The sequence below is a fragment of the Diabrotica virgifera genome, chromosome 3 (genome assembly GCF_917563875.1).
Source record: "Diabrotica virgifera virgifera chromosome 3, PGI_DIABVI_V3a".
In the NCBI taxonomy this organism is placed as follows: Eukaryota; Metazoa; Arthropoda; class Insecta; order Coleoptera; family Chrysomelidae; genus Diabrotica; species Diabrotica virgifera.
Window position 1 is genome coordinate 31,898,316 of NC_065445.1, and position 15,736 is coordinate 31,914,051.

The following is a 15,736-nucleotide window of genomic DNA, read 5'->3' on the forward strand; positions in this document are numbered from 1 at the left end:
TTTTTAGTTAGATGCATAGTTTTTAACGTATTAGCAAAAACCCGTTCGAAAAGGTGTTATACAGTATTGCCCAAAATAAACAGTACTGAAACTGAAACACAGTTGTCTCTTTGTGCGCGCTGTCATATTCAAATTAACTAGTATAGACCTGTCAAATAATCCTTAAACAATTAATTATTAAGGCCTAATTGTTAAAAATGGTGTTAACTACAGAGGAGAAAGTGTTTCTTGTGGAGCATTATTTTCGCTCATACGGAATCGGCCGACGTAATAGTCCAAGTTTGCAATACGTGTATGATCAATTCACACAAACGGTTTAACAAACGTTCTCCAAGTAATGCTGTACTTATCAACAACCTTCAAAATTACAGCATTACTTAGAGAACGTTTATTAAACCGTTGTGTGAATTGATCACACACGTATTGCAGACTTGCACTATTACGTCGACCGATTCCGTATGAGCGAAAATATTGCTCCACAAGAAACACATTCTCCTCTGTACTTAACACCATTTTTAACAATTTGGCCTTAATAATTAATTGTTTAAGGATTACTTGACATGTCTATACTAGTTAATTTGAATATGACAGCGCGCAAAAAGAGACATCTGTGTTTCAGTTTCAGTACTGTTTATTTTGGGCAATACTGTATTTCAATAAAAATTACCAATTTTCAACCACGAATAACTCAGAAAGTATTGAGTTTTCAAAAAAAATATAGAATTTTGCTTAGAATTAGGTTCTGTAGCCAATTCCGTGGTTATTTTTAAAAAAATTTCCACTCCCGAGAAGGGGTGGGAACCACCCCCAGACAAAACCGCACATCGGCATAGGGTAGAATTTGAATTAGGAGAAAAGTAGAGGCTATTTCCAAAATTTCATTAAAATCCATGCAGTAGGATAGAATTCGGAGGTAATACCCTATTCTTGCTCCCACTGACTGGCGTAACTGCTCAATTTATTTAGTTAAGAGTTAAGAGGTATAGCCGGTTCGCTAAACTCAGACACAATTGACTATTGATTTTAGTAAGTAATTTTGCCAATTTGGTAAAATTGACAAATGACATTGACAATGATGACCATAAACATTGAGGGTATTACTTGTAATAAACAGGAAATTTTGTCTGAACTGTGTCAAATCCACAGATGTGATATATTATGCATACAAGAGACTCACCGTGACATATCAGCAAATAGACCTAGCGTTGAGGGAATGCAGCTTATCATTGAACATCCAAGTGCAAAGCACGGAAGCGCCATCTTCGTGAAAAGAGATATTCATGTAACATCAGCTCAAAAAACATGCTACAATGACATTGAAATTCTGACCGTCGAAATAGGAGCCTGCACAGTTACATCTGTGTATAAACCACCCTGGAGAGACTTTGTTTTCTCCCCTCCAAAAAATTTCGCTTCTCAAAAAACCAGATTACTTCTCGGGGATTTTAATAGTCATAATGTTCATTGGGGCTACGCTTCAACTGATAAAAATGGAGATCTTGTGGAATCCTGGGCTGAACAAAACAACCTGGCACTGCTGCATGACCCAAAACTGCCATATTCATTCCAAAGCAAAATATGGAAGAAAGGTTACAACCCTGATCTCACCTTCATCAGCATGTCTTTAGAGGACCGTTGCGTCAGAAAGATATATAAGCCTATACCAAAGACACAACATAGGCCCGTGGGAATATCCGTATACAGCGCTATAAAAGCTCCCAAAATCCCTTTCAAACGAAGGTTTAATTTCAAAAAAGCGAACTGGGAAAAATATACTGATGAATTGGAAACACAAGTGAAAAATATAGTCCCGATCCCCAAAAACTATGATGCGTTCATCAAACTTGTAAAACGAACCTCATGTAAACACATACCCAGAGGATGTCAACAACATTACATATCTGGTCTGAACGATGAAGCAAAAGACATTATGACAAAGTACACGGAAGAATATAGTAAAGACCCATTTAGCGAAGTTAAGGCAGAGATAGGAGAGAGACTGCAGCAAATACTAAGCGCCTCCAGACAAGAACGGTGGAGCGAGACTTTAAGTAAAATGGATATGACGCACAGTAGTAAGCAGGCTTGGAATATGATCAAAAAACTTAATGGTGATCCCACAGAGGTGAAAGAGCCATGTGCAATAACGCCAAATCAGATAGCCCACCAACTGCTTCTGAATGGCAAAACAAACAATCGTTGCAAAACGCCAAAGATTATAAGAACTCAAGACCAGGAAACAACTCTCTTGCGAAACCCATTTACCATCGAAGAGCTTAAAAATGGTATTGACTGTATGAAAAATGGAAAATCCCCTGGAGTAGACGAAATCCTAACAGAGCAGATAAAACACTTCGGGCAAAAAGCGAGGCAATGGGTGCTCGATCTATTTAACATCTGTAGCTCTACCTACCAGATTCCACAAATGTGGCGTAAATCAAAAGTAGTAGCCCTTCTGAAACCTGGTAAAGACCCTGAACTACCGAGTAGCTACCGTCCGATATCTCTTCTGTGTCATTTATATAAATTGTATGAACGCCTCATTTTGAACCGCATCCAGGAGACATTAGATGCAAAACTAATCCCACAACAAGCAGGCTTCAGACCAGGTAAATCATGCACAGGACAAGTGCTGAACCTAACAGAGCACATAGAGGAGGGATTTGAGCAGAGGGAGATAGTGGGAGTAGCCTTGATAGACCTCACAGCGGCCTACGATACGATAAACCACAGGACCTTGCTAACTAAGATCTATAACACTGTGCTTGACTATGACCTGGTAAATATCATTAGATCACTGTTGTGTAATAGAAGCTTCTACGTTGTGCAAAATGGAAAGAAGAGCAGATGGAGAACCCAAAAAAATGGCCTACCTCAAGGAAGCGTTCTGGCGCTGTCCCTATTTAACATCTACACCAATGACCAACCAATGCACCCTCAGACTGAGAGTTTTGTGTACGCTGACGACCTTGGTATCGCCGTAAAGGGGAAAACACTCACACAAGTAGAGTCGACAATGGAAGAGGCTTTAAACATGATGTCAACTTACTACAAATAAAACTCATTAAAGCCAAACCCTACTAAAACCCAAGTATGTGCATTCCACCTCAACAACCATCTGGCGCATGTAAAACTGAATGTTTCCTGGGAGGGACAACGCTTGGAACATACTGATAGGCCCAAATATCTTGGAGTGATACTAGACCGCTCATTAACGTATAAATTCCACTGTCAGAGCACAAGACAAAAGGTTTCTACGAGAAACAACCTTCTCCGGAAACTCGTAGGGAGCAAGTGGGGTGCAAACCCCCAGGTCTTAAAGACAACAGCTGAGGCCTTATGTTTCTCAACAGGGGAATATGCTTGTCCCGTCTGGGGTAGATCTAGACACGCCCAACAAGTCACCATGGCGTTAAATGAAACATGTAGAATAATTACCGGTTGTATGAAGCCCACCCCTCTACCATTACTGTACCGGGCAGCTGGATTCGCATCACCAGACGACCGTAGATGCGCCTCACAATATGTGGAGAAGTTCAGGCAAACTTTCGATGAAAGGCACCAATTATACGGGTTTGATGAACCGCCAGGAATCAGCCGACTTAAATCAAGGAAAAGGTTTATGAGAAATGTCAGCGTCGAACCACCCGAACTGTTCCCCCTACATCCAGAACGACCTAATGGTATGAACTTGGACTGGAGAACCTGGCGGACACTCAACCGAATACGCACAGGTGTTGCCCCTGTAAAACAGAACCTTATTAAATGGGGCATCAAGACAGATAACGACGCACTTTGTGAGTGTGGGGAAATACAGAGCGTGGAGCATCTGAGAATATGCAGACTTTGCCCATCACAGTGTACCCTCGATGATTTATGGCTCGCAAATACAAAGGGTGTAGACGTAGCCCGATATTGGGCAGAAAAACTGTAGTCGGATCCAGACACGAAAAAGTAAAGTAAAGTAAGGTAAAATTGGCAAAAAAAATCATTACTAAATAGTTAATAATTACTAAATAGTTAATAATTACTAAATAGTTAATAATTTTGCCAATTTTAGCAAAATTGGCCAAACTGAGTTTAGCGAACCGACTATATAATTGAAAAAGACAAAAAAAAAAACGAATAAATGATGGTAATTTATCACTGTTTATGTATTATTGTATTGTATTGTTACAAAATACTATAATTTTTATAATATAATAAAATATTATATAGAAACAATGCAGAAATGTGAAATTACAAAATGTATCATTATTTAAATTTAGGGTAACGTCCGAAATATCCACCTCCTTAGTAATACGGATAGAAAGGTGGTAGTGGTGGTGGAGGAGGGGGTGGTAGAAAAGGACGGTAGGGATAAAAGCCTGGCCTCCCGAAGCCAAAAAATCTACGACGAAATCCTCCATAAGGGTAACCATAACCTCCATATCCGTAACCTCCACCAAACCCAAATCCCACAGCTCCACCACTATATAAGCCTGTACCAACACCTATGCCAAAACCACTGCAGCTTTGTATTAACGTCAAAATGGCAAGGAGAATAGCAACTATTACCTAAAATTAATAAAATACTCTTCATTTTGTTCTAAGCCAAGCAAAGTTTTAAGTAATTTAAGCCAAATTTTAAATGCTATCGTATTGTATATAGTCTAGGCGCCAGAGGGGTCACCGTGTCCTTTTCAATTCTGATGGACAAACTCAACGGTTTTTTATGGATTTTTGGCTGCTGATTACGAATTTCGAGGATGGATTTCGATCCGAGTGGTCAAAAAATTGTTATAAACAATTTAATTGTTTATAAGGCTCTGGCTCATAAACTAAAAGAGATAAAAAAGAATGTTTCAAATAAAATTTGTTCGTTAATAAAAAACGAAGAAAAAACGTTTACTAAACTTAAATCCAACAATCAGAACTCAAAATATTGTAAAATTACTGCACAATGCAAATTGCAAATTGAAAAATAAGTATTTTTCGAAGCTTTATCGATGTAACTCGGCTTATAGGAAAGAAAATGAGCCTTAGGAGGTCTCATTTTAAAGCCCCATTAATAGGCTTCCAAAAAGAGTTTGTCAAATTACTTTACCTTTATCTGTTTTAAAGTTATACCCGTTTGAAGTTATAATTTTCTTAAAAAAATTGTACACTAATTTGTTTATAAGGGTTTCAAGCAAATTTAAGCTATAAACATTTATACTCTAATTAACAATAATGATATAAGAACTCAAAATGAATAATTTAAGCTTAAGAAAATGTTCGTAAGTTTATTTTTGGTCAAGATATCGATATTTTAATTGCGCGCTATGAGGCGCAACATCGGCTCAGAGTCAAGTATTTTTCGACTCCTTATCGATCGTAACTCGTCTTCTACGCATGCAAATGAGCCAATATGTGATATCCATATAAAAATGGATCGAGTTATTTTGCAGCATCATCATTGCATATAAAACGAGCATTTATGTTGTGGCGGCATACACACAATTGACGTGCCTTGATGATGCTGCAAAAGAACTAGATCCACTTTATATGAATACTATCCAGTATCCACTGGATATTTATATGATATAGAATATATCTATATCATATAGATAATAATTAGAATCTGAATCCCCAGAAAGATTTAGTTTTACTACCTACAAGAACAGACTTAGTACCACCATATAACTGTAAAAATTGCTCTAAGAACTTATGCAGATGTAAAAAAGCTGAGATTCCCTGTATATCTCGATTCAGATGCATGAAACAAAAAGTTTGTAAAAATTGTATTAATAAATAATATCAACTTACCTTTTAGTTCTATTTCTGAAATATTAGTTTTTAATGTTTTTTTTTTAATTATATGATAAAATTTTATTAGGATCTTCAAAAATGAAAAATGAAGATAACGTATATATACATAGAAATTATAATTTGCATCGAGAAGTTAGAGCGTGAACCTTTACGCGGTGAACCGATCTTGCACCTCAGAGCGCACTATTAAAATATCAATATTTTGGCGAAAAATAAACTTAAAAACATTTTCGTAAGCTCAAAATTTTCCTTTCGAGTTCGTCTATAATTATTGTTAATTAAAATATAATGTTTATAGCTCAAATTTGCTTGAAACCCTTATAAACAAATTAATGTACAATTTTTTAAAGAAAATTATTACTTCAAATGGGTATAACTTTAAAACAAATGAAGATCAAGTAATTTAACACACTTTGTTTAGAAGCCTATTAATAAAGCTTTAAAATGAGACTTTCTAAGGCTCATTTGCATGCGTAGAAGCCGAGTTACGATCGATAAAGCTTTGAAAAATAGTTATTTGAAAAATAGTTATTTTGCAATTTGCAATTTGCATTGTGCACTAATTTTACAATATCTTGAGTTCTAATTGTTGGATTGAAGTTTAGTAAACGGTTTTTCCTTCGTTTTTTATTAACGGACAAATTTTATTGGAAACATTCTTTTTTAGCTCTTTTAGTTTATGAGCCAGCGGCTTATAAACAATTTATAAACAATTAAATTGTTTATAATAATTTTTTGACCACTCCGATCGAAATCCACCCTCGAAATTCGTAATCAGCAGCCAAAAATTCATAAGAAACCGTTGAGTTTGTCCATCAGAATTGAAAAGGACCCGGTGACCTCTATTTGGCGCCTAGACTAATATTTATTCGATGAAATTTAAGCTTTCTGGGCTCTAAGCCCAGTTTTACACACTGAGAATTTGAACGTGCGATCGCTGGAACGCACGATGACATTCCAAATAAGCTATCCCATTAGTGCTGTTTCACATTATAAGAATTTAAACGTGCGAGGGTTAGAACGCACGACGATATTTCAATGGTGGCGCATGTAATCATATGGAGAATTTCTCACTAGACGGTGGTTGGAACGTTAGGTAAAGTCTCCGTGTTTATGCCGTCCCTCGCTTACAACAACAGACGGCAGCCGTGCCGTCTTTACGCACCCAGTAGCATAGGGGACTTAATGCATCCTTTCATATGATACTGTCGTTCAGTCGCACGAAGGTAGTTTCTTTGCTTGTTTGGTACATTATTTTCATTTACACTTTGTGGCTGTTTAAAGTAGGCGCATATTTTCAACGAAAACTTTTCGTTTATAAATTTGCAAAAGTCTGTGTGTTATTGCGTTGCCGCTCCTGCAATACTTAGAGCAGGTGTATCGATGGATTCTTATGTTGTTTTACCTTCTGAATCCAAATATAAACACGGCATTTCGATATCTCTAACCGTCTTCGAGATAATCGACCTCAAATTCTAAAATGTGACGTCACAATCCGGCTATTTCCTACCGACGCACTAAACGTCAGCTCAAATGGTTGATTAGGAAGTAGGCTACTTTTTTAATCTCAATTTGTTCAGCAAAGCATAGTTTATTTACATTTGAGTTTGACACTTCGTGAATGTCAAACTAAATTTTAAATTAAGTATTAATAAAACATCAATGACATTTGATAGTGAATTTAATTATTATATAAAATAAATAAGATGTTCAAAATACAATTTTAGTATATTTTAAAAGCAATAATTTATTAAGTAGGTATACGAGTATACGGCCTACCCTTTATAATAAATGGACTGTTCCATTTGTTATGAAATTAAAATACAGGGTGTTTAGAAACTCTACCGACAAACGGAGGGTCCTTAGATAATTTTAAGACAATTTAACCCAATTCATCTAGTCCGAGAATGCTTCCTAAAGAAGATAGAGCTATTTGAAGATGGCGTCTGGTAATTAGTTAAAACGCTTCTATTTAGAAGCACGAAAATTGGTACACATATTTATCTTCCAGCGATAAATCGATTTCATTAATCGCAAATGTCTAGTACCGGTCATAGGCGTCCGTTTGGGCAGGGCATCAGTTATATTATGGCATAACTTTTTTGTTTTCAATTTTTAAGCACTTTTGAGTCTGGATTATTAAAATATAAGGTATTATAGTACTACAAGGCACTCTTACTTTAAGTCGATAGGATACACCGTTTTCTAGAAAAATCGATTTGAAAATTTTTCGTTGTTTGAATATCAAAAAAAATTCAATAAAAAAAAATATTTAGAAAAACCAAAATTGGTACATTTATTTATATTCCAGAGATGAATCGATTTTATTAATTGTGAATTTCTAGTACCGGTCATATGCGTCCGTTTTGGGTAGATCAACGGTTATTATTTTATCGCATACCTTTTTTGTCTTTTAAGGATTTTTGACACTAGATTATTAAATTATGAGGTATTCCAGTATTAAAAGTTACTCTTGCTTGAAGTTGGTAAAATACACCGTTTTTTTAATTTTCAAAAATGTTTTCAAATTCAGGAAACGAAAAATTTTCAAATCGATTTTTTTAGAAAACGGTGTGTCCTACCGACTTAAAGCAAGAGTATTTTTTATTACTAGAATACCTCACAATTTAATAATCCAGTATCAAAAGTGCTTAAAAGTTAAAGACAAAAAAGTTATGCGATAAAATAACCGTTGCCCCACCCAAAACCACCACCCAAAGTCACCATAGATGGAATCGATTTATCTCTGGAAGATAAATATATGTACCAATTTTCATTTTTTCTAACTAAAAGCGTTCTGGAGGTATTTAAGAAAAACTAATTACAAGACGCCATCTTCAAAGAGCTCTAACTCCCTTAGGAAGCATTTTCGGACTAGGTGAATGTGGTTAAATTCTCTTAAAATGATCTGAGGATTCTCCTGTCTTTGTTTGTCGGTAGAGTTTCTGGACACCCTGTATAGTCGGTTCGCTAAACTCGACACAACTGGCTAGTGATTTTAGTAGGTAATTTTTTTGTTTTTTGCGAATTTTGCCAAAATTGGCAAAATTACTAATTATTTAGTAATTATTAACTAGGTAATTAGTAATTATATTTTTGGCAAATTGGCAAAATTATTGACTAAAATCACTTGCCGGTTGTGTCTGAGTTTAGCGAACCGACAGTATATGAAATAATATTGTTTGGTATAAAAAATTATGGTCTGATATGTGCAATTCTAATGGAAAAAAATATTTGAAGATTTTTCTCAAATTATGGATACCAACATTTTCATTTATAACTCTTTTATTTTTAATTTGACGAAGGAAAGTTATTCTTCATAAAAAGCTATTCATGTTCTAAGATTTATGATGCAACCAACATATTATATAAAGTTTTATTAATTTTATACGAGGTATATAAAAATATAAATTTAGATCAAGGGTAAACTACCTTTATAGTTCATAACATTTAAATTAGAATGATATAATTGCACATTAAAACATAATTATTAATTCTAAACTACTTTTCATAATAGCAATTCTCCATATTACGAATTAAAATAAGTAAATAAACAAAGTTTTCGTTAGGATAATGCTCGCATTTTCAGGTTGTTTATTCTAAATTTGAAAACGGTTTGAAGAATTCACACCATTTCTTATACTAGATCCAGTAATAATTATATAATAATATGAAATAGTAATATAAAAATAATTTTTTTATATTACCTTATTATCAACTAATTATTTCTATACTTTTTAATCGTATATGTTTCGTGTTTGTCCTGCAGCAATAATCGAAATACCTTATAAATAAGACATGTCAAAAGATTTATTTCCTTTCACTTTTAACGGTTTTCTTAAAGTAACAGTCTGGTGGCTTAATCTTCTTGGCTAGAAAACATCAATAAATTACGTCTTAAAAATTTTTAATTTCATAAAAAGTTTTCCTGTGCATTTCTCAGTTCTTGAATCCTTTGGCTTTATTCGATAGCCTCCTTCCAGTTTTAGTGTTTACAATTTTCTGATCTACCAAGGCATTTGTCTGTTATTTGTCTTGTTTTGATTGGGCAGTTCTACTGGCATGGTGGGAGAATTGCTTCTTTGATTCGATAATACGCCTCTTCAATATCTAAACATGTTTTGATATTTTTTATTGATTTTCTATCTTGGCTTCCAAATTGGGTTTTTTAGCCTTTCCAATTTATACATTTAGATCCTTGAGGGAGCTTTTCATGTATACATATTGGGTAAAGTCAATGTGTTGGAAGCGAAAAACATTGGAAAACATCGTGAAGCATATCATTTCAAATTGAGCAACGCGAATCGACTTAATTTTTTATAAAAAACACACGGTTTGAATTCAAGGTGACAATAATTACTTTAATAACGCTGAAACACCTAAAGGTATTTATAAAAAAAAATATCGAAAATTGTCTTTTGAAAAAGCTGCTTTGAACTTTATAGTAATAGTGTGTTTTGTTGTTTAATTAATAAATTCTTATTTTAGTAAAAGTTTTTGTTACAAGTTAACTATTTTCAACGAAAAGTTTCGTTTATAAATTCGCAAAAGTGTGTGTGTTATTGCGTTGCCGCTCCTGCAATATTCCGATCAGATTTATCGATGGATTCTTATGTAGTTTTTTCTTTTGAATCCAAATCTGAAAACGACATTTCGATATTTCTAACCGTCTTCGAGATAATCGACCTCAAAATTTAAAATGTGACGTCACAATCGTTCTATTTTTCTGCCGACACAATACACATCCAGCTGAAATCGTTGCTATTAAGTAGGCTAGTTTTTTAATTTCGATTTGTTAAGCAAAGCATAGGTTATTTACATTTGAGTTTGACACTTCGTGAATGTCAAACTAAATTTTAAATTAAGTATTAATAAAACATCAATGCCATTTGATAGTGAATTTAATTATTATATAAAATAAATAAGATGTTCAAAAATACAATTTAAGTATATTTTAAAAGCAATAATTTATTAACAGCTTTAAAAAGGTTTATTCCAGTATACGGCCTCCCCTTTATGATAAATGGACTGTTCCATTTGCTATGAAATTAACTTATAGTCAGTTCGCTAAACTCGACACAACTGGCTAGTGATTTTAGTAGGTAATTTTTTTGTTTTTGCGAATTTTGACAAAATTGACAAAATTACTAATTATTTAGTAATTATTAACTAATTAGTAAATATTTTTTTGCCAAATTGGCAAAATTATTCACTAAAATCACTAAACAGTTGTGTCTGAGTTTAGCGAACCGACAGTATATGAAATACTATTGTTTGGTATAAAAAAATTATGGTCTGATATGTGCAATTACATTCTTCTAATGGAAAAAAATATTTGAAGATTTTTCTCAAATTATGGATACCAACAACATTTTCATTTATACCTCTTTTATTTTTAATTTGACGAAGAAAAGTTATTCTTCATAAAAAGCTCTTCATGTTCTAAGATTTATGATGCAACCATCATATGTAAAATTTTATTAATTTTATACGAGGTATATAAAAAATATGAATTTCGATCAAGAGTAAACTACCTTTATATTTCATACCATTTAAATTAGAATGATATAATTTAACATTAAAACATAATTATTAATTCTAAACTACTTTTCATAATAGTAATTTTCCATATTATGAATTAAAATACGTAAATAAACAAAGTTTTCGTTATGATAATGCATTTTCAGCTTGTTTTTTTATTATGTCTCAGATTGATAGTGAAATATTAATAACATTAATTAAAGCGATACCTGTTCATTGGGACAAAACAATAGAAATATATAAAGATAGAAACTTAACGAGAAATGCTTAGAATGGTGTATGCCGTGCACTTAACAGTGCACGAATTAATTTAAATTAATTAATTTGACGAATTAAGTGATAAAGAAAAAAAAAACACATTTTATAAGTAGGTACCGCAAAATTAATTATATGTTACTGATAAAAACAGTAATGTAAACTGATAAGTATATTATAGTAAACTTTATTTTACATAGTTGCAATTAACGTTGAGTATAGAGGGTGTTCCATCAATATGTGTATTAGGTGTATTATGTGCTAATTAATATAGAAATATATAAATCGTATCATTTTGTGTTAATAGGATGGACCCAATGAATTCGGTTCCTCTTATTTCTCTTTCTTCGACGATAAAGTAAACACAACGCTATAATTTGATTTCGCTCCATATAAAATATGCCTTTTATTCTACGAAATTAATTTAGTTTTGTAGGGTAAAAAACTCGGTGAAAACTGGAGTAGGGCGGCGGTCACCTCTTGTGTGAAATTATCTAAAAACAACATTTAAAACGAGGGGAGAAACATTTAAAAATGAAAGGATGACGAGGGTCTTTTAAATTCTGTACATGAAAAACATAGATTGTAATGTTGTTCTGAAGCTGTTTCCTTGTGAAACTTATATAATAAACTATTCTTATTGGGAAATAAGCTACAACTTAACTAAAAAAAAATAATTTTATTAACGTTTCGACGCGACGGACGCCCAAATCGGATGTCGAAACGTTAATAAAATCATTTTTTTAGTTCAATTGGGGCTTATTTCCCATTTAGAAGAGTTTATTACATAGATTGTATGAGCTAATTAGATGAGCTAATCCAAGATCCCACAAAAACAAATTAAGGCTTTTAATTAAAAACATAAGAAATAATAACTGACAAAATAGAAATTGCAAATGAATTAAATACGCATTACAGTACATTAGGACAAAAGTATGGAAAAAATACCCATTTGTAATAATACATCGTAATGATACATATTAGACATCGTATCATGTACCTACCTCAGCCACAAAGTGTAAATAAAAATAATATACCAAACAACACAGCAAAATATCTTCGTGCGACTCAATTCTTATTGTGTGAAAAGGATAGGTGCGTCAAAACTATCGCACGAGAAAACCCTCGCACGTTCAAAATTATTATAATGTGAAACAACACTTATTACACGGCGACTTCACCGAACGTTCCAACCACCGTGTAATGAGAAAGGTACCATAAGATTGCTCGAGCCACTATCGGAATGTCGTCATGCGTTCCAACCATCGCACGTTCTAATTCTTAGCTTGTGAAACGAGTGTAACTGTATGCACTGATTTTATACCATAGGGATATTGTTAGTATTAAAATAAAATATCGACAAAGTTTCAGATAAAATGAAACAACGTTTTTATTAAAAATAAAAATATCATTAAATTTTTAGAAGACTATTTGGTATGCATCTCCACTACCTCTGCCAAGGAAAAAAGAGGTAGTAAATGGGGTAGTACGATGTGAAAAAGCGGAGAAATAGACAAAGAGCATTAGATTAGTTATGAAAAAAGGCCTAGAATACAAAATATTGTAGACCCAAAAATGAAAGTACCTAGGTACTGGAAAACATGCGAAAAAGTGTTAAAAGTAACCTATCTATAAAAGAAACCTATGACCTAACTGGGACGGTTCTTCTTCTTCAAATGCAAATCCACTAATGGATGTTAGCGATCATATTTTCCATTAACTCTCTGTTTCTTGCAATGTGTATCAGAGATTGTATGTCGTTAATCCCTGTACATTGCCTTATGTTTCGGAGCCAGGACATTTTCTTGCGTCCTATTCCTCTTTTGCCTTCAATTTTGCCCTGGATTATAAGTTGAAGGAACTGGTATTTTTCGATTCGCATGATTTGACCTAAATACGCCGTTTTTCTTTTCTTGATGTTTTTGAAAAGCTGGCGTTCTTGGTTGATTCTTTGGGACGGTTAAATCATAATAAATAAAATGGTTTAAATAAGAATGTGCTAAAATAAAAAGAAGAAAAAAACCAAGCATACTTAAGACGACAATAAAGAACAGTGATACCACAATGACAAGAAGAATATAAAATGATGAGGACAGAGAAGTTATAAAGTTATCAATAAAGAACAAGAATAAGACAAAAGAGAAGTTACTTAGAAGAATAAAAAGAAAACAGTCAAAAAAACACAAAAATCTTGAAAAACAACAGACAAGAGAAAATTCTACTGATAACTAAACAAAATACAAATGAGAAGAAGAAACAATCGCAGTATCGGAGATTAAGTAAGCAATCAACAAACTAAAACATGAAAATGCACTAGGGGGGAAAATATTAGGTACATTCAAAATCACCACCTGAAGGCACAATATAAAACACTTAAAAATTAAACTTTTCTACTTACTTTCGCAATCATGATTTTAAATCACTGAGAAAAATGAAGTTAACAAGTCACGCTCTTTAGTTAAATAATATATCTAATAATGTAGGCGAACTATATTTATCATTAGCCATTTATTAGCACCAAAATGTCAACTAAAATTTTCTGTAAATAGTGATGAGTATCTGTTTATGTACATATTGTTGGAAGGTGCTAATAATTGTGTATTTCTGGAAATACCCTTACACAGACTAATTTTTTAATTTATTAATTTAATTTAATAGTACCTATGTATCTAAACATCCCGAAATTTCATTTGATTGCAATGTAATTTTTTTATAAAATTTGCCATTTCGACTTTTTAAGTTAGTTGTATTTATGACTACAATTTTCTGCCCAGAGCAAGACAAGAGTATTTCCCTGGTGTAAGCTGGGCGAATTATCCCGAGGGATATAACCCAATAAAGGAAGAAGAAGAAGAAGAAGACTACAATTTTTTGATATGCCTCATAAAACAATGTAAATAACTAGAGAGCGGAATATATGCAAAGTGCATATAGATGCATATATTGCATATTTTCAGACAACAAACACAACATTGCATATTTAAGCTAAACACGATTTATTTTGCATATTTTAAAAATAAATTATATAAAAGTTTAAAATTTTCCTCTCTTAGTTGGAATTTTATAACTTCGATATTCTCGTTATTTATCTATCTATCGCTCATCTGGATTTTCCCATTACTACCTGAATTTAACAATTATGGGTGTTCCCAGAAAAATATTATTTTATTAGCGTAGCAAGTCGTAGGTACCTACCTGTTTTTAAGGGTCTAATAATTATTTTGTCAGTTTCCGGCCAACATTTGTTTAAAGTAAACGTTGTATCGTATTTAGTTTTTTTAAGTGATTGGTATATATTAAATTTAAATATGTCTACCATTCAAAAAAGTGCTTGGATAAAGTGTTTTCCCGAGTTAAAGCTAAGTGGAGACAAAGTATTTTGCAAGGCCTGTTCCAAAATCGTAAGTTACATTCATTTTCACATTTCATTTTTTAAATGAGGAACTGACAAACAAAAGCATTATGTCCCACAAAAAAAATTTTTCTAGAAAAAGTGTTTTTATTCGACAAATTCGCTTTTATTTCTATAAAGACGGACATAGAGAGAAGCATCAAAATACAAAAATCCATCAAATTGTAGACAATTCCGCTTTTGTTCTTCAGCTTAAGTAACGTACTTTGTTCTTTAAGTAACGTACAAATTGCTAAAGAACTTATGTTCATAAAAGTTAGTTTTAGTTTTTTACCAGATCTAATAAAGTCATTAGAACAAAGGAATTTACAATTAAGTGATTCGGTTAATCTTGCTAACACTTTTTCTGCTCATGGTCAAAAAATTCCCGGAAATACAGGGATTACAATTAGAAATAAATAAAAAAATGTTTTAGAAAAAAATGAGGGCTTCGATTGTTTGAGGAAAGTTGTACTTATTTTTGAAGGCAACTTTTCTGAACATCTTACGACTTAATATATTGTTTTATTTTTGAGTATTTTTAATATGCATTTGCATATTTAGACAAATTTAGAAAAAATACCTGCATATTTGTAGTAAAAGTAATGCAAATATATGCGCATATTTTGGTAATGGTGTGTTGCATATATTCCGCTCTCTATAAATAACTAATGGAAAATACGGCAACTGAAAAAATAATAGACTAAAATAAACATAAAATATTTGTCACTAGTAATACCACTAGAGGTCAAATTATTT

At 32.8% G+C, this 15,736-nt stretch overlaps 1 protein-coding gene across 1 annotated transcript in view; it reads right to left on the reverse strand.

Moving 5' to 3' along the window:
• LOC126881818 (uncharacterized) overlaps positions 1–14,101 on the reverse strand; it is a 31,211-nt gene extending 17,110 nt beyond the window's left edge. The window contains exon 1 of the mRNA XM_050646405.1: positions 13,985–14,101. Coding sequence (XP_050502362.1) covers positions 13,985–13,996 — 12 coding nt within the window. The 5' untranslated portion in view covers positions 13,997–14,101. The remainder of the gene's footprint in view (positions 1–13,984) is intronic.
• Positions 14,102–15,736: the final 1,635 nt, after the last annotated feature.